General features: G+C 54.1%; 1 protein-coding gene across 6 annotated transcripts; it reads right to left on the bottom strand.

Moving 5' to 3' along the window:
- Positions 1 to 1,710: 1,710 nt before the first annotated feature.
- Pwwp3a (PWWP domain containing 3A, DNA repair factor) lies at positions 1,711 to 18,542 on the bottom strand. 6 transcript variants are annotated; one of them, XM_006240973.5, is made up of 14 exons: positions 18,456 to 18,542; positions 16,664 to 16,770; positions 16,039 to 16,124; positions 14,993 to 15,063; positions 12,451 to 13,287; positions 11,273 to 11,398; positions 8,801 to 8,871; positions 6,662 to 6,738; positions 6,142 to 6,202; positions 5,128 to 5,203; positions 4,684 to 4,734; positions 3,892 to 4,328; positions 3,555 to 3,643; positions 1,711 to 2,042 (listed from the first exon to the last, which is right to left on the bottom strand). In XM_006240973.5, the coding sequence occupies exons 2-14, from the start codon at positions 16,718 to 16,720 to the stop codon at positions 1,985 to 1,987; spliced, it is 2,097 nt and encodes a 698-aa protein (XP_006241035.1). In that variant the 5' UTR covers positions 16,721 to 16,770; positions 18,456 to 18,542; the 3' UTR covers positions 1,711 to 1,984. The 6 variants fall into 6 exon arrangements, with proteins under 6 accessions (XP_006241035.1, XP_038935334.1, XP_006241036.1 ...); XM_039079406.2 differs by having other exon boundaries at positions 11,273 to 11,395; positions 18,352 to 18,489; XM_006240974.5 differs by having other exon boundaries at positions 18,352 to 18,489.
- Positions 18,543 to 22,934: the final 4,392 nt, after the last annotated feature.

The following is a 22,934-nucleotide window of genomic DNA, read 5'->3' on the forward strand; positions in this document are numbered from 1 at the left end:
CAGCCAGATCATAACCCAAGATGTAAGTCCCCAACTAAGAGATAGAAATGTGGCCTCCAGACAAGTTGAAATATAGGCCATCGTCACCCTCAGGATGCAGGGCTTTTTTTTTTTTTTTTTTTTTTTTCCGGAGCTGGGGACCAAACCCAGGGCCTTGCCCTTGCTAGGCAAGTGCTCTACCGCTGAGCTAAATCCCCAACCCCAGGATGCAGGGCTTTTAAAGGTGTTTAAGGCACTCAACGGTGAGAACACTGCAGGCCCTGACTGAATTTGTGACCATTGTGTCTGTCTCCAGGATGGCCAGCGTCGGGTTCCCAGGACAACAGCTGCGTGTTGTTTGCCCAGGCTCACCACACGGGGCAGGCAGCAGTGGGGCACTGTCAGCCAGGTGCAGTGCCACTCTGATGCGAGACAAGCCTATTCTGGGGAGAACCAACTCTAAGGCCATCATCAGGTGCACAGCACTGAAGAGGAAATGCACGGGGCTCCTTGCCATTCTGAAAGGCCTCCCACTCCCTGCCAGAGCTGGACATGGACCAAGGGCAGGTCCACTTCCCAGTGACAACAGGAAGCACCAGGTCTCTTCTCGTCATTCTGCTCAGAGGCCCTGACAGCAATATTCTGACACCTCAAATCGTGTCCCTTCCACAAGTGACCCCTGTGGGTGGCAGGACAAGTTGCAGCCTAAACCAGGCCTCTGACCTGCTGTGCCCCCACCCCCAATTTCAACAGATGGTAAAGTGTGAGCCTAGAGGCCAGCAGACAATGCTGCCTTGTCGGACCTATCCTGACAGGCCACCTGTCCTGTACCGTCCTGGCACAGTGAGCTGTTGGATGCAGGTGTCTCAAGTGACGCTTGATCATTGCCATTGAACCCATGTCCCCATCTCACTCCGGATGGCCACAAGTGTGAAGGCATCCATGTGTTCCCTATCCAGTAACCAAGCCCCTGGCTGAAGTGTCCCTGTGGGGCTTTGTGGCTGACAGGCACAGCTCAGCTCAGCACCATCCACTGCTGCAGTGGCTCCATCCTTGTTCCTAGGAGACAGAGTCCACACAGCCACCATGAGTCCATGCACACAGTATGGCAGCAGTGTGGGAATCTGCCTTTTCCTGCTATCATGCCCACCAACCCCAGCCCAGGAGGTTTGGGGGCGGGGGGCAGGCGAGAAGTCGATGGCCGCCCTGGGTAGATTCAGTGCTTGGCTATGTGGGGACGGGGGAGATAGGGGTGGGGACTGGGGAGATAGGGGTGGGGACTGAGTGCAGCTGGGCTGTCCATCCTTGCAAGACTATACAGTCGCCGGTAGACAAAGTGTTCCCACCCTCCTAACATCTCCCACCTGATCTCTCTATCAGCCACAGGGGAGCAGGCGGGGCACAGGCCTCAACAAGAGATTACAGGGGTCTCGGGCAGAGCACACGACAAGGTCGTGACTGCAGAGGAGGCTGTGGCCCTGCCCTAGGGGCCTGGCTTGTGGCCAGACTGCTGCTGCAAGGGTCCCTACCTCCTGCTCACCACACAGGAGTGGCAGAAGATTCCAGAAACCATTGAGAGGAAATAAGCAAAACAATGCCAGGGAAACATGTCAATGCTCTGGGAACTGTGTGTTCAAATCAGTCTTTCCAGAAACTCTGTAGGGCTGACACACCAAGCAACACAAGACCTAAGCGTACATGCCAGCCACACTGCAATGACCATGAAACATGTGCATTCAAACGCATTTATAAACAAAATAATAATTAAAAAAATAAAACCAAACATACACGCGTACACACACAGAAACTTCCAGAAGCAGCTGTTCATAGATGCAGCAGTCTTCTAGTGTGAAGATGGCCTCTGATCTCCCAGGCTCAGGGCTGAAGACGCAGAACCCATGCACAGATCAAAGTCAGCACATTACTAGGCCTCTTGCTTCTAGCACATTCTCACAGGCCTCTGGCAGGCCACAGACACGGTGCTGGCCAGGTGGAGACTACGGCATCAGCGACGGCGACGGTTCCTCTCCTCCAGGAGTTCATTGTCAAAGATTTCCTTTTCCCTTCAAGAAACAAGAGACTGCTGTGAGACTCTCGGGCCAAGTGGACACCAGCAACTCTGAACGATCAGCACAGTGACGCAGGCTGAGCGGTGTGCACCGCTGCTCTAATGGAGAACAAAGATGGCCTGCAATGGCGGAGCAGCTGACAGCAATGCCGGCATCCACGGGGACACTGCAGTCTGGAAGCTGAGAGGGTCGCAGCCTAAAGGGAAGGGTGATGACGTGGGGCACAAAGAGCTGCTGATTCCACACATCTGACACAAAAACAGTAAATTTTACTGCACTCTGTCTGTGGCCTTAAACTTTCTGAGGAAACCTGGGGATGGAACATGGGGCTCCGACCACTTAGCACAGCCCCAGACTGACTCTTTATGTGTGACAAATCTCACATAGCCCAGGCTACCCTCGCCCTGCCCGATCACACTTATTCTAAGGAAACTATCTCAGGAGCTGCTGCATGAATGGCCCAGAGACTGGGGTAACCTGCTGACCTCACCAAGGACCTGAGTTCGGTTCCGAGCACCCACCCCTATGGTGCCTGCATAACGACCATCCATAACTGCATTTCCAGGGGATCGTTAAGCACCAGGCACATACAAGTATCCATGCACACATATCACAATATGGAGGCCACAGGGTGACGTCAGGCATGTCCCTCCATCCCCCATACTGAACATGGTATTTGCTGATTAGGGGGCTGACAGCTAGCCCAGAATGTCTGAGCCTTTTACTGACTGGGAGAGCTTCTCCAGCCCAGGCAGACTCCTCCTTACCTCCCAAGTGCTGGAGTGAGAGCGCTACACTCATGTGCTTAGTGTGGAGCCCTTGACAGCTCAGAGCTGGGACTGGGCTGCAGCCTTAGGGTCTGCCCAGAGTGAGCGGGTCAGTGGACACCGCCACCTAACGTGGCTGCCCTGGGTACTGGGAGGCCCTGTGCCAGTGGCCTCACTGTCCTGCTGGGGATGCCAACTTATTTTTAGAGGCAATGCATCTGGCATGAGGGACTGGATGGAGACCCCATTTGTGACTGCAGTGGCATCCTCTGCTTGTTACTGCCCTGCCTGCCTCCCATTGAAGTCTGGCAGCATGCCCAGAGGTGGATTAGAGGCTCTGGGGCCACACGTCTTAGGAGTGCTGTAGGCGACAGGAGAGACAGCTTCAATGTGCTGCCCTGCTGACGGCTATGATGCCTCTTAATCTAGCTCTGTGCTCTCTCTATCAGCCACAGGGGAGCAGGCGGGGCACAGGCCTCAACAAGAGATTACAGGGGTCTCGGGCAGAGCACACGACAAGGTCGTGACTGCAGAGGAGGCTGTGGCCCTGCCCTAGGGTCCTGGCTTGTGGCCAGCCTGGCCCACAGAGGAACACAGCCTGTAGACCTGGGCCTCTGTCCAGCCCCTGCCTGGAGAGAAGGACCAGATGACTCCACACCGGTGCACTGACAGACAGCGCCTGTACCACTTGTGGACGGGACTGGCAGCCCTGTCACGGCACATGGCAGAGGGGACCTACCGGTAGCTGAGTGTGGGGCCACGGAGGTACTTCTGCTCGGCTGTCTTGTAGTCCACTGCCTCCACTGCCGAGATGGCGCAGATGATCGCCTGTGGAATGGGGGTCAGGCATGGCTCAGTGAGCAGAGCTAACCTGACATGTACAAGGCCTTTCCTGTGTATGGTCAAAACCACCCAACTTCTGTGAGCATGTCCCATCCACAGCAACACAGTGACAGGCAGACAGACAGGCTGGCAGCTTCTTCCTCTAAGTGACCGACTGATCTCCGCACCTGTCCCCTGAACCCGAAGCAGGGACGCAGCACAAGGCCCTGCCGGTGCTGAGCATGGGCCCTCACCTCAGGCAGCAGCACATCCAGGATGAAACGGATGCGGTCGCCGCTGCCGCGCGCAGGCATCTCGCCATCCATGTCTCGGCAGACGCCCTGCAGGTACTCCACCACCTCATCCAGCTGCGCCTCATCCTCCAGGTACGTCTCCATGCATGTCACGTACTGATTGGAGCTCAGGAACGTCTTCAGCCAGCGTGAGGGCTTGCGGCTGTGCAGGATAGCCCGCAGGTGGCTCTCTGCACCCTTGGCCTTCACGATGTACTCCACCAGCTTCTGGTTGGCTTTATCCCGGGCAGCCCTGGAGCGGTCAGGCAGCACCTTCCTGCATGGCCGCCACTGTCCCAGCCGGCTGTCCCCCATAGGCTCCTCAGGGTCCCCCTTGCCCAGCTGAGGAAACCTGGTCCCCAGGACGTCCTGTTGGATAGACTTGCGCACAGGATAGCCTGCAAGAGGAGCACAAATTCGGAGCTTACATCCTCCCTTTCCAGCCTCAGCCTCAGGTTCCCCTCCATCACTGACCCCTTCTCCCGAGCTCCCATGCGCACCGGGAGAATCTTCGGAGAAGCACTGAGTGTGTCAGCTGAACTACTCAGTGTAAAGGCAGCAGCATTCCTTAGATCTCGCTACCCCCTGCCCAGCACACAGCTGCCACCTGACGGGGATGCAGGGCATGATGGCAGCTGAGGTCACAGCTCTGCACAGGATGGAATTGGCACTTCAGGACAGCAGGAGACTTAGGAAGATGGTCTCTCGAGGACCAAAAGCAGACCCCATGTTGAAGATCACACTTATACTTACTGATATCAGCAGCGTAATATTCCAAGAACGACCCGGCGAAGGAGCCGCAGCCTGTGGAGGGCACAGGAGAAGGCTGCACTCAGACTGAGCGCTGCTGCTTCTGTTGCTTAGGACTCCTGACCAGGAGCCTTCTGCTTTGTGCTTTACCCTGAGGCAGGACCGTGGGGTGCGAATCTGTCCACCGCCCCAGAAGGAGCTGCCAGAGGTTCAGGTTAACAGCCAGAGTTACCACCCAGAGGGGGTACTGTAGGGCCTTCAATCAGGAGGGCTGCGCCTGCTCCGGCCTTCCAGAGGCAGTAGCGTCTCAGGTTAGCCAGGCCAAGAGAGGATATAGGGCTAGGACCACATCTGTCTTGGCCCCTCCATCCTGTCCTCAATAAATAGCTCCAATGACATGATACCCCCACCTCACACCACCCACTCCCTGGGGTGCAGCCCACATACCCAGCCGCACGCGGTAGTCAGTGATAAGCGAGACACACCAGCCAATAGCCTGGGCAAAGTCCTCTTTGGCTCTGTCCTACAAAACCCAAAAGCTGGGCATGAGTTGGCTGTTATCAGCCCTAAAGGCGCTCAACCTTAGTTTCCTAGGCTCCCAGGCTTAAGTGGGAGCTGTGTGGCCAGGGCTCACAGTCACTCCACTGCAGCCTGGCTCTTTAGGAGGTATGACAGGCAGGTACTTACAGGCTTCAGGAAGCCATTAAACCAACAATTGACTTTTTTGGTCTTTTTCAGACAGGGTCTCATGTAGTCCATGCCTTGGATGTAACCAAGGCTGGTTCTTGAACTCCTAATCCTCCTAACTGTGGCCCACGCCCAGACTTGTGTGTGCTCATACATGGAGGCCAGAGGCAGACGTGGTGCCTTCCCATGGGGGGTGTGGGAGGGTCAGAGCCTAACCCTGCACACATCACTGCCTGGGTGTGGATGCGTCTGGTGTGTGTCCACAGCAAGCAGACCTGCCTTTCGCCTTGGTGTTTCCCAAGGCTGCCTCTCAGAGAGACGGACACAACGACTACAAGCAGGAGCTGCGCACCTAACTACACAGGGTAGACTGTCACTCCATGATCTGATTTTGGTTTGAGTCAATAGAACAAAATAATTTTTACTGGCCAGGGAGACAAAGGTTATCCAGGAAAACAAGTTCAAATCCCTAGAACCACATAAAGTCAGATGTGGTAGTGCTGGCCCTCTTCTAGGATGAGACAGGGTTCGGCGACGGGAGAATCCACAGAAACACAAGGGCCAGTGACAGAGCCTCGAATAAGGGGAAGGAGTTGACACCGGGCTGTCCTCTGACCTGCACAGGGATGCCTCAGACACACACACCTTCACATCCGTTCATATGTACATACACACAGATGCACTCACACACATATATGTGCATACTCGTGTGTACACATACACATACACCCCAGAGCAAAGCTCCCAATGCCAACAGAGCATGGCCCCACTTACCAGTAGTGCATGCTTTTCCTTGCAGTCAAAGTGCTTGAGCCGTCGCAGCGACACGGTGATTCTTGACAGAGCAGAGGCCAAGGTGAGCACAGATGGCTTCAACCCAGGAGAGGGACCCTCCTCCGAGACTTAACCCTGCTTTAGACTGGAGCACCTCCATAGCACTGGGGGCCCAGGTCCCTACTCCAACCAGCCACCCTGGGTGCACACAGGTGCCCAAGGTCACCTCTGGAAGGTACCGGAAGGGGCTCTGAGGCCACTGTGAACAGGCTGGCCAGCTCACTGTGCTGCTGATGTGGGCGAGGACTGGCCAGAGGCAGTTCTCTAAGAACCATGGTCTGCGGTAGCTCTGCTCTGGTACAGCATGCAGGGACAGTGTGTCCTAGCTGCCAGTTCTAGCCATCTGGCTGAGATACCAAGTGACACTGTGGACTTTGGACCATGTCGGCAGCTCTAGTCAGGGGGACCACAAAGGTTTCCCACTCCTGCCCATGCCCTAACTATGAGAGTGATCACTAACCCTCGGCCCTTGGGATTCATGTTGCCCTCAATGAAGAGCACACTGGCCTTCTTGTCCCTCCGCCGGACACTCTTGACCTGTGGGCAGAGTGGAACACCACGGCATGAACAATGGGCAGAGTGGGAGCTCTCCACCTCCTCCAAGGGCTGCTCTAGGACTGGGGCGGGGTATGTGTGACCCCACTGCTGCCCATGGCTCTGTGGTATTACAAGGCAGAATCCACAATTCTCCATTTGGGTCTTTTTTTTTTTTTTTTTTTTTTAAATTTTTATTTATTTGAGTACACACTAGCTGTCTTCAGATACACCAGAAGAGGGCAGACCATTACAGATGGTTGTGAGCCACCATGTGGTTGCTGGGAATTGAACTCAGGTCCTCTGGAAGAGCAGTCAGTGCTCCTAACCACTGAGCCATGTCTCCAGCCCCATTTGGGTCTTCTTAAATCCTTGTATGTGCAGGGGTGCAGAGGTGAGTAGACAGCCTCAGGCATTATCCCTGACCCTACTTAAGATGAGGCCTGAACTGCACAATTCCAGACACAGGGTCTAGAGGGTCCTCCTGAAGACCCTCCATCTTCCCAGAATGCAGAGGGTCTCCATCTTCCCAGAATGCAGGCATACTACAGTCTGGCTTTCTGTGGGATCTAAGAGCTAACTCACGCCCTCATTCTAGCGCATCCAGAGACTCACGGAGTAGACCCCAGAGTTTCCCATAGCCCAAGCTGGCCATGAACTCTGTGTGGCTGAGGATGACAGGTGAATGCCACCATGCAGGCTCCTATCTTGGAGTTTCAGTAACAGGCTATGTCCCTGCCAGTGCCTCTCTGTCTAAATACCAGGCAACTGCCTTGGGCTGAATGTAAACTGTCCAGAGTGGGCACTAGGGAAACACAGCATCCAGAGTGCGGCTGACTTGGCCCACTATGGAGCCATGAAGCAGTGAACCTGGCAAGCCTCTTCCTGAGCAGGACAGACTGTCCCCAAGACACTAGCCCTCAGGTGTAACCCTGTGCCTGGAGGCTGTCATTCCAGAGACCTGTCAGCCCTATGGACACACTGGAGGCAGATGACCATGAAGACAGGGCTGAGGGAGGCCAGCTGCCCCCATACGACTTAGCAAGCTACTAGCATTACCGCTGCTTTCACCCCAGGCCTTCTCTCTCTCCCTCTCCTCTGCTCATCTCTTGGGATGGTCTTGAACTCACATCCTTCTGCCTTATTTCCCACATGCTGACAGGCCTGTGGCACCATACACAGCCAACATTCCACAACCACTTCACAACACTTAACTGGGGCTCAGACTGTGGCCCTGGTGGCCCAGGCACTGGCCCCCACCTTTAAAGCAAGCATGGTGACAAGAGGGAAGGCGACAGAGGCGCACTCTGGAGGCAGAAGTGGTGGACCTTTGAGTTTGAGGCCAGCCTGGTCTACAGAGTGAGTTCCAGGACAGCCAGGGCTACACAAAGAAACCATGTCTTAAAAAAGCTAAGGGAAAAAAAAAAAAATCAGAGACAGGACATAAACCCACAAAATAGCCTGGGCTGTGCGGACAGCACCCATGAGAGGGGAGTGATGGCGGGGACAAAGGAGATGACAGGGCATGGAGTCTCCACCTAAAGAAGGACTCACAGAAGTGGTCGCAACGCCAGGCACAAATGTAGCTAAGGGACTGCCCTTGGAGCAGACTCACAGGTTATAGGACAGATCTTTGGTAGGATTGAGACACATTTGGAAATAGCTCTCGTGTAGCCCAGGCTGGTCTCCAATATTCTCATGTAGCTGGGCACCATGAACCTGATCTTCCTGCCTCAGCCTTCTGTGCAGGATCAGTGTGCAAGCGCCCGCCATCATGCCCACAGTGACCATAGACCTACGCTCGGGGGCGAGAAGAAGGTGGCCTGGTGCCTTCGTGCAGCTTAGCAGTGCACTACTCAGGCTCCTCCCAGGCGGCAGGGCATGAATCCCACTCAGTGCCATGTGAGATGGCACTCAGTGACCAGGCCCTGCTGTTGGTGCTGTGTGCCCATGTCTGAGTCACTAGCAACCAAGCCTTCCAGCATTAACAGAGCTACCAAACTACCTACTCGAGCAGGAGGACGGCCTGAGGACACGGGCTCGGCGCCAGGGCAGGTGCACTTACCACGGCTGGCCAGAATGGGTATTTTTGGTATTTAAGCCAGACCAGCATTCCTACTTCAAATGATCGTGGTTCTGCGATTAAAACAAAGGAAAAAACCCAGATGAGTCGAGACTACCTCACACAAGCACAGACAAGAAGAGACAAGGAAGACCCACTCATCACTGCACTATTTAAAGCCAACTCTAACCTCATCTACCCAGGAACCCAGACGCCGGTGGACACACACACACACACACACACACACACACACACACACACACACACAGAGAGAACGGTGTCTCAGTGCCCACTGTAGGGCATAAGGCCATGACTGTGTGTGTGTCCGACAGACACCCTGTGCCAAGAGATAAGGCAGCAGTAGGATGAAGAGTTCCATCTCAAACCCCCACCTAAGGCTAGCATCCTCCAAGAGCAGACATTTACAGTCTGCATCCATGCCAGGTGAGGTTCGTGCCCAGTGCAGCTCCATACCAAAGTGCACATTATACCATCAGGAGGATGACAAAATAAACTGTCCTCTCCAGGACAGCAAGTTCAAAGAATCTGAAACCAGCAGTCACACAGTGCAGAACACACGCTCTCAGAGGAGGAGACGCCAGTCTTTGCGGTTGTTTGAGACAGGCAGGGTCTCCACTTACACCAAACTGGTCTGCAACTCAAGAGTGCATGGCCCGGGGCTGGGGATTTAGCTCAGTGGTAGAGCGCTTACCTAGGAAGCGCAAGGCCCTGGGTTCGGTCCCCAGCTCCGAAAAAAAAAGAACCAAAAACAAAACAAAACAAAACAAAACAAAAAAAAGAGTGCATGGCCCTGCCTCCCAAGGGCTGGGATGACATCCCTGCAACATGCCCAGGTGACTAGCCCTCAGGTCTAACCCTGTGCCATGGAACTCAGGGCTGTGGCAATGCTAGACAAGTTCTCTACACAGAGCCACAGCCCTGCCTCTGTCCTTTATTTTAAGGCAGGCTCTTATTATGCAGCCCAAGCTGGCCTTCACCTGGTAAGGCTCCCTCTGCCCCGCCTAGCTTTCTGCATAAAATTTAACATTTTCTACTTGCCAAGGATCCCAGGGTGTGTGATTCGTGTAGGCTGTTAAAGCTTTGTCAGGAAAATGAGGGGAGGGGGACCACCATGCCTCCCATCATGAAACCCAGAGGCTTCCAAGGGCTCCCCAGGGTTGGGAGGCACTTGGGGAGGAGGTGACAAGGCTCTTGGAAAGGTCACAGCCCACTGAGGAGACAACTTGGCTGGGAAGTGACGATTGTCTTGAACTTGGTGTGGTAGGTTAGTGAGGCTGTCAGCTTAAGTCTGCCACAGAAGGACACAGAAGAGGGCCGAAGGTCAGGAAGCTGGGGTCTCTCGGCAGCCAGTCTGAACTGGTCTTCAGATATGACCCAAGTGCTGAGGACGTATGAGGTGCAACTCACATCAGCACCAGGCCCTTGTAACAGTCTAGATACTCAGTGGTACTTAGCCAGGGGTACTCAGACAGCACCTAGCCTGGGAACTCATGCCCAAGAAGGGAAAGGAGGTGAGTTGGCCCCCTAGCCTGCCCCACATCATCCAGGCATTGATGCGCCCATCTCAGTGTGCAGCTAAGGCAGTCGGGGGGGTTCTTCAGTGGCTGAGCTGTACCACTGTGCTCTCAGTGAGCCTTGGCTCACGGCACTCTGGGCTGCGCACTGCACTGTGTACTGCCCGTAAGGAGAAGCTGCAGTGCCCTGGACAGACATCAGCTCCTGCACCACTGGTAAAGGTAGCTCTGCCCAAATGGGCCTCCATCTTTACTCAGTGCCTGGATAGGGGACAGGGCCAATGCTGGCCTCCACGCTGGTTACGTCTCCCAAGTCCTCAGCCTCTGTTAGAGACAGAAGGACACAGGGCTCTGGACAAGTCTCAAGTCAGAGCATAGAAAAGGAAGCAGAGGGGCTGGAGAGATGGCTCAGTGGTTAGAGTACTGACTGCTCTTCCAGAGGTCCTGAGTTCAAATCCCAGCAACCACATGGTGGCTCACACCCATCTGTAATGGGATCTGATGCCCTCTTCTGCTGTGTCTGAAGACAGCTACAGTGTGCTCACATAAAATACATAAATCTTTTTTTTTCTTTTTTCTTCTTTTTCTTTTTTCTTTTTTTTTTGGAGCTGGGGACCGAACCCAGGGCCTTGTACCACTGAGCTAAATCCCCAACCCCATAAATCTTTAAAAAAACAAAAAAATTTAAAAAAAAGAAAATGGAACAGAACCAGGGATGGAGGCACCCGACTTTAACGCCAGTGCTCTGGAAGCAGAGGAAGCCAGACTGCGGAGTTAGAAGCCAGCCTGGTCTACACAGCAAGTTCCAAGTCAACTAGAGGTACAAAGTGAGACCCTAAGAACAACAAAAACTCCACCATCACCAAACACCTCGCTGGCTTTATGGGATACTGCAGAGGACGGGCCTTACCCACTGCTCTCGAGTACAACACCCTCTTACCGTGATACAGAAGGATCCGGGGTGGTTCCTCCTCCTCTTCCTCCTCCTCCTCCTCCTCCTCCTCCTCCTCCAGCAGGGAGTGGACGGACTTGAACCCTGTAGATTCTTCTGAAGACATAGGATCTGCTGAGACAGGGTGACACCACGATGTCTATCATTTCACCCGACAAAGGGCCGTCCAAGACAAAGGACAGATCCTGAGCAGAATTCAACCAGGGGGCACTCTGTGGCCAGAATTGGGTTTGTATTTCTTTAAAAAAATGTCTCTATGTTTATTGTATTTGTACATGCTTGTGTGTATTTTCTCTACATGTATGTGTGTGCATGCTTGTGAGTTTTGTATGTGTGTGTATGCATGTATGTGCACTAGAGCACACATATGGAGATCAGAATAACTTCGTGGAGTCAATTCTCTCCACCCTATAGGTTCTAGGGAATCAAACTCAGGTCACCAGGCTTAGTGGCAATCATCTTCACCTACTGAGACATCTCGATGACCCTGTTTTTACTGTTTCAATTCTGATGCTGGGGATGGACACAGGGTATTGCGCTGAGCTCCAGCCTCAAATATATTTTAAAAAATCAACTGGAGAGAAACCAAGAACAGTGCACAGAAACGTACAGATTCTAGGAGGCCCCTGCCTGATGTGGCCACAAGAGAATGCAAACAATGGGCCCCGGAACCAAAAGGTGACTGCAAACAAGGCCAGAGACTGTCCCCTTCTCCCTAAGAAACGGTGGCAGGCACCAGCTGCTCCCTTAGGCCATCGCAGGGCAGAGTATGGTCTTGTGAAGGGTCCCACTGTGTCTCACACCCACCCGACTACATGCCCCATTTCTGAATCTCCTGCCAGAGCTCAATGGGTCAACAAGTTTAGAGGGGGGAAAACCCCTGGCTGCAGCCACACACAGATCTCAGTGTGACCTCAGGGCAGCTCCTGACACCGGGCCTCCTAATCCCCTTCGCAGGCAGACCCCTCACTGACCAGGAGCATTCGGCTAACTGTGCAGTAAGGAACAACACAGAAGGGCTTAACAGGGACCCCTGCCAGGGCCAACCAGCTGCCACGCTAGCTCGGCCTAGCTCCCACTCTACCCTTAGGGGGATGGGCAGACCTGGGGACACTGCCCACAGCACACCTCGGCACCCCACGACAGGCGTCCCCGTCCGTGGTTACCTTCCTCTGGTCTGTCACTGTCTCCAGCCCTGCGCAGCGTCGTGACCTCCCCAGAGCAGCTCCTACGGGAGGGCACTGCCCCCACAGTTCTGGTTCCTAGATGTCTGGGCAGTGGGTTCCGGCCTCCGTCCAAGCGTGGCCTCTTTGTGAGGCGTCCTTTGCTTCTCTCAGAGTCCAGAAGCGGCCTGATGTTGCCGGATGACTCAACTGGGTCACAGCCTTCGACTCCAGCACATGGATCCCCCTCCCAGGTTTGGGAGGGCAGCCTGGGTGAAGCCAGGGCCACACAGCTGCTTGCCTGTCCTCCGCTCTCTGCGACACTGTCTCCCTTGGAAAGGCCAGACTCTGCTTTTCCGCGCCGGGCAGGTTTCTCTCCCGAATTCCTCTGTCTCTTTTTGGTTGTGCTCTCCTGTCCATGGTCCAGCTGTGACCCAGAGCCATTCTGAGACTCATCCCCAGTGGGGGCAGGCACTTCAGTCCCCAGGGCTCCACTCTCTGAGAGGCCTGTCTTGGGGTCCACTTTGCACCTGAGATCCTCTTCCGAGGCAGACAACGGCGACAGGCTTTTTGGACTGCACTCCCACCTCCTCTTGGATGCACACTGGGCTGCCACAGCCTGATCATCTTCACTGAGAAAAGATGGAGAAGGAGCACTAGAGACCTGCGAGGCCATATCTGCATCTGGCTTGCCCTTCTGAGATGGTGTGCTCCCATTTTCGACTGGATGACTTTCAGGACTCAAACTGGTCCTCTCGTTCAAGACATCCAGGGCCACTCGCAGGGACCGTCGGTAAGTCAGCTCCTCCAGAGGAGTAGCTGGGACTTCATTCTGAGAGGCTGTGGGGACAAAGATACACAGTGAGGGTTCCACTTGGATGCCTAGGGCTCACAATCACAGCCATGGAGCAATACTCAGTGAGCACTGAGTGCACGCACCCATCCCCGTGACAGGAGGACAAAGGTAAAGATGGCTATACATTAACTCGGCTATGACTTAGGATAACATACCCAGGCCGACTTCAGCCCGACTGGCAAATGCTAAATTCCCCCAAGTCCTAGAGCAAAACTACACAAATGGATCTGATGTCTCACACGAGCAGCACTGTTTGTCTGACCCGGGCGGCGGGGACAGCTCCACACTCGTCAGGCGCACCACCTCTCCATCAGACCCACACTTGGCAACTGCTTGACAAATACTAAACCAGGCTCACAAGCCATCAGTTCCCACACTCTGGGCCCACCCAAGGGCGCCCATGCTCAGTCAGCAAGGCGGTCAGCACCGCCTGCAGCTGCCCCGCAGCCGTGGACTCCTGAGGATGAAGCGTGTCTTTGCTGCTGTGACTCAGTCTGAGGGAAGGAAGCAGCTCATGCCTGGCTCTGCTGGGTGGTACACACTTCGCCATGTACGCCTGTGCCAGGTCCAGAGCAGAGTGCATAGTAGGCTGGCTCAGCCACAAGAGGAAATGGTGGCAAGTGCTGAACTGAGGCCCTACACATACAAAGGAAGCGAAGTCCCAACCGGCATGACTCACCCACAGCACCTCTAGGTGACACAAAGGTAGCAGCATGGAAGCTGACCACTCTGTCCTCACTCCCCTGGGCTTTTTGTAATTGGCAATGTATGTATACTATACGTGTGTGTGTGTGTCTGTCTTTATGTATACATGCACGTATGTCTGTATACTATGCATGATGTGTTGCGTATACATGTGTCTGTTCATATGTCTGCATGCGTGCGTTTCTGTATGTTAAGTATGCATGCTGTAGTCCCGGGACAGAATACAAGGCTTCCTGTGACCAGGGTTCCCTGTCACAGCGACAGCCGCAGCCTGTTATTCCCTGCTCAGGATGCTGAGTGTCTGTGGCCTGGCTAGGAGAGACGCAAGACCCCATTCACCCTGACTGCCTAGTCACCCCTGACCAAGCCTCTGTCCATTTCCATCCCCACATTGTGTGGGACCCTCCTGTGGGGCAGGCGTCCTCTCCCGTCCTCCAGGCCCAGTTGGCAGATCTGGTTTGGGGCAGAAGTGTATGAAACAGGTAGCTGGGTGGTGTGGAGGTCCCCCAGCTAGAGCCCGGCCCTGGGTTCCAGCAGGAAGACGGCACCACTCTCCTGCCTGGCTGGCTGCAGTATGAGACTCCAACTCAAAGCAGAGAAACAAACACACAACGTATAGAAGCGGTGAAGCTCAGTGACTGCCTTCATTCCCCGGCGCTGGGGTTGGGGAAGGTCTAAGAGGCTTAAACACGCAGATGCACAAGGGCCTGGGCTCTGTCCCCAGCACCAGAGGAGGACCAGGAGCAGTGGCTGGGAAGGGGAGGCAGGATCAGGAAGGAAGTCAGGGTCAGCCTCTGCTACACAGTGCTTTCAAGACCAACGTAGGCTACTTGAGACCCTGCCTTAAAAGGGGAGGGGAAGCAAGCAAGTCCATGTCTCCCTTCTATGGGGTTCCCTGGAACAAAGCACATATCAGGAGCGGCCTGTGGCTGCACTGCCACCACTGCCGCCGTAGCACCTTGGTGATCTGGCTGTAGCTCTTACCCAAGAAGGCGGCAATGTTCTCAATGTGTGACTTCTGCAGTGCCTCCACGGCTGAGCTCTTAACCTGGATCCTGCAACCACAATGAGCTGGTTAGCGTCAGCAGTCTGCAAACCAACTGTCCAGACGTCCCTCTCAACCTTCCACTCACACCCAAAGTCACCATGAAGGAAGGACAGGGATGGATGCTATGCCCAAGGGAACAGGCACAGCCAACCAGGGTGGGTATGCACCCCCCCCCCCAGTTCTGCTCCTCTTTTAAGAAAGAAAAGGTCGGGCTGGAGTTAGAAGCAAAAATAAATTCAAATTGGGACTTTCATGAGGCAAATCCGACTTCCAACTGCACAAATAACTCCTTTGTTAGGTTTTCTGAGTAGCCGCTAATGTCACCAAGAGCTGTTTACAGCCCAGCAGGCACGTTTTAGTTTAAAAGGACTTGCTTTCCTTTTAAACTCAAGTATTCAATTACCTTCCCTGCCGCAGGGAGAGTGGGAAGCTGGGGACTCTCCCGTGGTGGCGGGCTCTGAAGACAGTGGCAGGAAGGAGCAAGCCAGGAGGGACCCAGGAGACAGGCAGCCAGTGGACTCTTCAGAAGAAAGGACCACACCACAGGCCCACACCCACATTGTCCTTGCTGGTGACCCATGAAGGGTTAGCAGGTGCAGGACAGAGTCCTGCTGCCCATCTGCCTTTCCAGCAGTAAAAATCTTTTTTTTTCTTAGTGGAGCAGTGGCCTGGCACCAGCGGATCAGAAAAGAGTCCTTGGTGGGAGTGGATACCCCAGAATGGACCCCTGGGGATAATTTCTCCGTCCTTGAAATCCCACGCCCCAGATCCCCTGCACCTCAAATAAGATCTTCAGCCTGAAACTGGTGTCAAGTAAAATCTGTTGTACTCCCCACAAGATTCTTAGATAGAAACGCAGAAGCAGAGAATTAATAAGCCCAGAAGAAGCAGGCTTCTCTTTCTTTTCTAAAAAGCGTCATCAGAAACCTCAGACAGAAGGGGAAAGATGTATTAAGAAAAACAACAAAAACACACACTTAACTTTTCCTTTAGTGAGAGTATTTGAACATCTAGAAAGAATTCCTTTTTTCTCTTGTTTTTTGCTGAAGTCTCAGTTCTGGCCAAAACCTATGTGAAAAAAGAAAAATACAAAAAGGACTCTTGTTAGGCAGTGGAGGGACAGCGCCAAGCCTTTCTTCCCAGGTAGCAGCCACGGATTTAGCAGAAACCTGATGTGAACTGCAATCACTCAGGCATAGGCTGAGGTGCCTGAACCCACAGCCTGGACAGGGCCTCGGAGCACTGCACTTCCTGTGGTCTTGCTACAAAGAACTCCCCAAACCCCAGTTACTCCTCTGGGGCTCCTGTGTCCACTGCCTGTGGACACAGCCTTCCGAGCCTTTTAGAGCGGATGGCTTATATTTCCTAGGTGGTTTTGCCTTAGTGTGAAAAATAACTACAGAGGACTCTAGATACAGGGCTTCCTGAACACCAGACCGAAACCCACAGAGCAGGGGGAACCCTGGGACTCGTGCCAGCAGGTCCGGGTGCCAGCATTCAGGCTCAGCTCTCTCCCAGCATCACTCTGAGGAAACAGTCTGATAAAGACTTTATTGTCACCCAAAGTCATTTGTAATTCCCGAAATTAAGAAAATTAGGGCTGTCACCTTTGCAGGCCACAGTCGCTTCTCCCATCGGCAGAGGACATACTTGGCATCCGTCATGACTCAGAGAGGAATGTCTGGGCTCACGGTGCTACTGATGCCAGAGGTCCCTGCAACAAAATGGTGTTTTAGAAAGGTGTTGCTTGCATTCACTGAAGCTCACACAGACAATCTTCCAGGGCAGGGGCTAGCCTCACACACACAGCTTCTAGGACACAGGTCAATTCAGAGCCTGGCCTTGAGATGTTGGGCAAAAAGCCAAGTGACAGTCAAGTGCAGGACCCTGGGATTTGAGGGGATTTGTCTTGTTTTCTGTAAATAAAATTCAACAGATTCCCTCTTCAAGGTTGCACACAGAACATCCTGAGAGGGAATGTGCAGCAGCAGCAGCAGCAGCAGCACGCCTTCCTTTTGAACAAGCCAAGCTCACAGCGCTCCCTGCCTCAGGCTCAAGGGTGGCTGCAGCATACAACATACCTCACATACACGGCTACCCCATTCCCTGGAAGGACAGGGACAGATGCAGGGCTCATGACAAGACACCTCTGGCAGAAGCAGCCAGGGCTGTGGCCAGAAATGGAAAGATGGGGGAGGGGGAGCAAAGCAGCAGCAGGGACAAGGAGGACCTACCAGCAGAAACAAGGGTGTATGTGGTAGAAGGGCTCATAGAAGCAGGAGAGGCTCTCCAGAGGGGTACAGGGTTCCCAGCAAAGACAGGAGTTCATTAAAGCAGGCTGGGGTTTCAGGAGGCAACAAGGACGCTGGCCGCGGCGGTTATGGGAATTCAGGTAACAAAAGATGAGGCTCAGGTAGCAGGGACTGGGGCTTGGGCAGCAAATATGGGGTCCAAGGTAAGGGAGGAGGTAGGAGAGTCAGGTAGAAGACGTGGGGTTTGCAGCAGGGATCAGGTCCACAGAAGTGGGTAACTTAAGGAAGCAAAGACCGGGTTCACCAAAGGGACTGAGATTCAGGCTGCAGAAACTTGAGTTCGGCAGGAAATACAGGTTTAAAGCAATGAACGGGAGGTCAGGCTAGAGGGAATGTGGGCCACAAAGACTGCGATTTTGACTCAAAACTCGGGGTTCACAACAGGGATAAGGTCTGAGCAGCAAATTGGGGCTTAGACTGCAGAGAGGGGATCCAAAGGGAAGAAATGAGGCAGGAAATTCAGAATCCTCAGCAAGGACACAGATTCTGGCTGCAGAGATGGGGTACCAAGCAATTAACTCCCGATTCAGACTGTACAGAAAGGCAAATGTTGGTTGATACTGCAGAGGTCAAGGTATCGGGTTAATACGGGGCTTCCAGGAGGAAACTCGGGGTCTCAGCAGGGGACCAGGGTTCAGGCTGTAAAGAGGGGGAGAAGGTGGGAAACTTGGGGCTCATGTTGCAGAAGAGGGGTATAAAGCCGGAAATATGGGGTTCAGGCTGCAGAAGATAGGGACCAGGCCGGAAATACGAAGCTCTCAGCAGGGTTGGGGGCTCAGGCTGCAGAGAAGGGGATTTAGGTCAGAAATACAGGGTTCGCAGCAGGAAACTGGAGGGTCTCAGCCTCCAAGGGCCTCGGCTGCACGTGGGCCCTGCGCAGAACCAGCCGCGGCCCAGCTGGTCCGGCATAGCCGCCGCCCTTCCCCAGGCTCCCCGCCTGCGCCCCGCCCGGCCCTCCCAAGGCCGCAGCGGGCTTCACCCACCCCCAGCCCGCCTGACGCGGCGTCCGAGCCTGAGCGACCAGGCCGCGGCGGTCCCAACGGCGGAAGCCCGCCCGCCAACCGCCGCCGCAAGCCCGCGCGCTCACCGCCTCCGCCGCCGCGCAGATCCCCGCGGGCTGGGGGCGGGACCTGCCTCACAGCGGCGCCGAGCCCCGCCCACACGACCGCCCAATGGAAGCCGCGTACCTGCGCCTCGGCCCCGCCCCCAATAGCGCGCGACCTCCGCGGGCCACGCCTCGATCCACTGGTCACGCCCTCCACCGCCTTCCCGCTCCTCAACTTGTAGAGTGCGCAGTGAGGGCTCCCCCTGGGCCCGAGGCTGGGTAGACCCCGAGGCCCATCCAAGTCCCATCCCCCCCGCTACTTGCCAATAAGAAGATAGAGCTCACGTCTTGGCCCCTCCCACAGATGGCTCCGTGATCCACGCCCCAATTTTCCCACAGCCTGCGTGGTTCCTGAGAGGGAGAGCTGGCCCTTTTTCCAGTCAAATTCCCGCCTGCGAGCGGTTGTGCGAAGACAAGGGGGTGGGGAGGAGTTGGGATGATGAAGGCCTCATGAACTCCTGACAGACTCCAGAAGGCAGTTATCCCACCCATGAGGGAGAAAAAAAAACCATTCAGTGAGGATGGCCATGTCCTGGAGTGGAAATAGGATGTGAGATCTAGGTCACCAAGGTAGCTTGTGACTGGGAAGGCGGGGAGAGGCGCGAGGGCTGCATTCAGGACCTCCATGGACTTTTCTGGAACTGGAAGCTTCCAGTTTGGCTGCCCACAATGTTTTTGTTTTTTGTTTTGTTTTGTTTTGTTTTTTCTTTTTCTTTTTTTTTTTTTTTTTTTTTCCGGAGCTGGGGACCGAACCCAGGGCCTTGTGCTTGCTAGGCAAGCGCTCTACCACTGAGCTAAATCCCCAGCCCCTGTTTTTTTTTTGTTTGTTTGTTTTTTGGTTTGTTTTTTTTTTTTTTTTTTTTTTTGAGATGGGCTCTGTGTAGACTTGGCTGTCCTGGAACTCACTTCCACCTGCCTCTGCCTCCCATGTGCTGGAATTAAAGGTGTGTGTGTGTGTGTGCCTCACTGAAGGTGAGATTCACACTCAAGTTCTTAGCCTGTGCAACATCTCTGACCTGGTCTCTCACGACTTTTCCTTTTAAAATGATTTACTTATTTCTAATGTGTTTTGCTAACAAGCATGTCTGTGCAAAAGTGTCAGATCTTGGAGTACTACAGGAAGTTGTGACTGCCATTGTGGAATTGAACCCAGGTTAATGCTCTTAACCACTGAGTCATCTCGTCTAAGAGTTTTTTTACTATGCTTATTACAAATGCAGAACAGGCTTTGCTGGCCACAGAGGTGGGATGACGGGCCTGCACCCTGAGTTTCATTAGGATGGTGGCCTGTGCCCCAAGTTCCATGGGGCCAGGAATCACAGGCCCAGACGCTAGGATGGTAGTTCTTTGGCTTCCTGACAGCACTGGCCAAAAGGGGTTTTGTGTGCTACAGGCCACTAGTTCTTCAGGTAATGCTCTTGACGTGAGAATTGTCGATTGGTCTGCTTAAGCTCAGAGTGGTAGAGGGTGTGTGTGTCGGGGTGGGTGGTGTGAGCAGGTGAGCCGGTCCATGGTGTGGGTAGTGTGAACAGGTGGGTGGTGTGAGAGGGTCAGTGGTGTGGGTGGTGTGAGAGGGTCAGTGGGGTGGGTGGCGTGAGTGGGTCCGTGGGGTGGGTGGTGTGAGTAGGTCAGTGGGGTAGGTGGTGTGAGTGGGTCAGTGGGGTAGGTGGTGTGAGAGGGTCAGTGGGGTAGGTGGTGTGAGTGGGTCCGTGGGGTAGGTGGTGTGAGTGGGTCAGTGGTGTGGGTGGTGTGAGAGGGTCAGTGGGGTGGGTGGCGTGAGTGGGTCCGTGGGGTGGGTGGTGTGAGTAGGTCAGTGGGGTAGGTGGTGAGAGTGGGTCCGTGGGGTAGGTGGTATGAGAGGGTCAGTGGGGTGGGTGGTGTGAGAGGGTCAGTGGGGTAGGTGGTGTGAGAGGGTCAGTGGGGTAGGTGGTGTGAGAGGGTCCGTGGTGTGGGTGGTGTGAGCCAGTCAGTGGGGTAGGTGGTGTGAGTAGGTCAGTGGGGTGGGTGGTGTGAGTGGGTCAGTGGGGTGGGTGGTGTGAGAGGGTCAGTGGGGTAGGTGGTGTGAGTGGGTCCGTGGTGTGGGTGGTGTGAGCCGGTCCGTGGGGTAGGTGGTGTGAGTGGGTCCGTGGTGTGGGTGGTGTGAGCCGGTCAGTGGGGTAGGTGGCGTGAGTGGGTCCGTGGTGTGTGTGGCATGGGCAGGTCTCTCAGCAAGGCTGGTTCCGTAGGTTCACAATTGGGAAACAAGGTAGAAGCAGTGAGAACCAGATATGGTAATGTAAGGGAATTAGTTAAACCCAGTCACCAGTTAACCAACCCATTCATCAGTTTAGCCATTTACCGGTCAACCCATCCGTCAGTTAACTTGGTCCCTGGTTAACCCACTCACCATGTACCCTTCAGCTTCAGTCAACAGCTAATCCAGGGCCAGGCACCCAGTAACCTAGGCCTTGGCCTCCACTGCTAGTACAGTTTCCCGTGTCTTTTCCCATTGGGGTCCGGTAGAGGTTCCATGATGTGACTGTCCTGTCTGCTCTGACCTGACTCTCCTACCTCAGGCTAGTACCTCACACACATTTGTGATTGGACAACAGTAAACTTGAGCAGGGACATAGCACAGCGTAGGTGGGTGCTATAATTCTGTTAACAAGTGGGAGGGGTACAGTCCAGGTTTCCCCTGAGCTCCCCTTAGAGCCTAACTAGGGTCTTGGATATTGGGAACACTGGTGCTGCCTTAGTTCAGAGGAGATTTTGATGTTCTGACGTGGTCTTTCAGAGCATCCACAATTGGAAGTTCCCTGGACTAGCTGTGTGTACAGGCTTCAGTCTCAGACTGAGTTCGTGGTTCAAAAGAGGAAGAGTCTGGGGAGATGGCTCAGGAGGTAAAGCGCTAGCTGTGCAAATGTGAAGACCGGAGTTCGATCCCAGGAACCCATGAGAAAAGCCAGATATGATTTGGCCTGCCTCTAATCCTCTCTCTGGATGCTGGAGCTTACTGGTGGGCCAGCCGAGGCCGATGGCTGTGCTCCACATTAAGTGGGAGACCCTGTCTTCAAAACCGAAGTGAGAAGTGAGGATCACCACTGGAGATTGACCTTTGGCCTCCATGTGCACATACACACAGACATGCTGGCCAACAGGCACAGACACTGAGATGCATACACAGGTGGAGCTGTGGTTAACAGTGCAGACTGCCACTCTTGCGAGAGACCTGTGTTTTGGTTCCCAGAATGCACACACATACACACTTTAGCAAAGGTTGGAGAAAGAAAGTGTCCCCTTGGCCACTTGTGGGGTACAAATGTGACTGAGGCTGCTGCCCAGCAGGGATAGACTCAGTCCCTCCTGCATCTCGACAGAATCTGGCAACTGCCCTCTTCAGATTTCTCACTGCTGGAGATTTGCCCTGAGGAAAGTTCAGTGGCCAAAGCTGTCTGGGCAAGGACCAGTCACACAGGATCCCGGCCTGGGAAAGAGCCTCACTTGTTCCTCCACATGCCTGTTATCCTAGCACTTGTGGGGCAGAGACAGGAATTTAAAGATCAGGCGTTCAAGGTTATCTTTAGCTCCTTAGTAAATCTGAGGCCAGCCTGGGCTAACTGAGACCCTGTCTCAAAGCAAAACTTACAAATAATAAAAAACAAAACAGGGGTTAGGGATTTAGCTCAGTGGTAGAGCGCTTGCCTAGCAAGCGCAAGGCCCTGGGTTCGGTCCCCAGCTCCGAAAAAAAGAAAAGAAAAAAAAAAAATGACAAAACAAAAAAACTCGTTGTCTTTGGTCACCGAGCCCTGGGGACATTTGTTTCCAACCTTGTAATGCAGGTGGTAGGCTTTTTGGGTTGGATGCAATCATCAGCCTGTGGTCCTAGCGTTCCAGGGACACTAGTCTGCTGCGGGTACCCTTCAGTCCCTCACTCTGTATGACAGAAGCAAGGGAGGGACTTAACTTCACCAGCTGGCTTCAGAATTCATTTTCTGAGATGCAACCAGGCTTGTTTAGGAAAATGCCTTAATTAGTCCTGGAGGTGGCGAGGGGGCCCAGAGGACAGGAGATAAAAGGACCTGCAAAGGCACACCAACCTCCTCCACAGGGCGACACGGGAACCTGTCATGGAACAAGCAAAGCTCCGAGAGGCGCGGCCTGAGATCAAGAGCCAGGAACAGATGGGGTGGCGTCTGACCTTGGGCATTGCGATCTCAGGCCCTGCGGCTGCAATGCAGGGACTATGGGGGAGACCTTTTCTGAACCGGGTCTGTTCAGAAAGAAGGAAGAAACAGACAGGATTCAGGGCCCTGCTAGAGCCAGCCTGGGCTGACATCCACAGGTAAGAGACACATGCCTGTCTTCCACAAAGGAAGGATACCAAGATGGCTAATTAAACGTCCTGAGTCCCTGAGACACTTGAGCAACACCCGGCGAATGATTAAAACACAAAAGTATATTTTGGGAGTCTAGGGGAGAACG

The sequence above is a fragment of the Rattus norvegicus genome, chromosome 7, assembly GCF_036323735.1.
Source record: "Rattus norvegicus strain BN/NHsdMcwi chromosome 7, GRCr8, whole genome shotgun sequence".
Lineage (NCBI taxonomy): Eukaryota > Metazoa > Chordata > Mammalia > Rodentia > Muridae > Rattus > Rattus norvegicus.

Coding starts and splice junctions, on each gene's coding strand:
- Pwwp3a (XM_006240973.5), bottom strand. CDS start 16,720: ATGACGGATGCCAAGTATGTCCTCTGCCGATGGGAGAAGCGACTGTGG. Junction 15,064..16,038: donor ATACTCTCACTAAAGGAAAA/GTTAAGTGTGTG, acceptor TTGTGGTTGCAG/GATCCAGGTTAAGAGCTCAG. Junction 13,288..14,992: donor GAACATTGCCGCCTTCTTGG/GTAAGAGCTACA, acceptor TTGTCCCCACAG/CCTCTCAGAATGAAGTCCCA.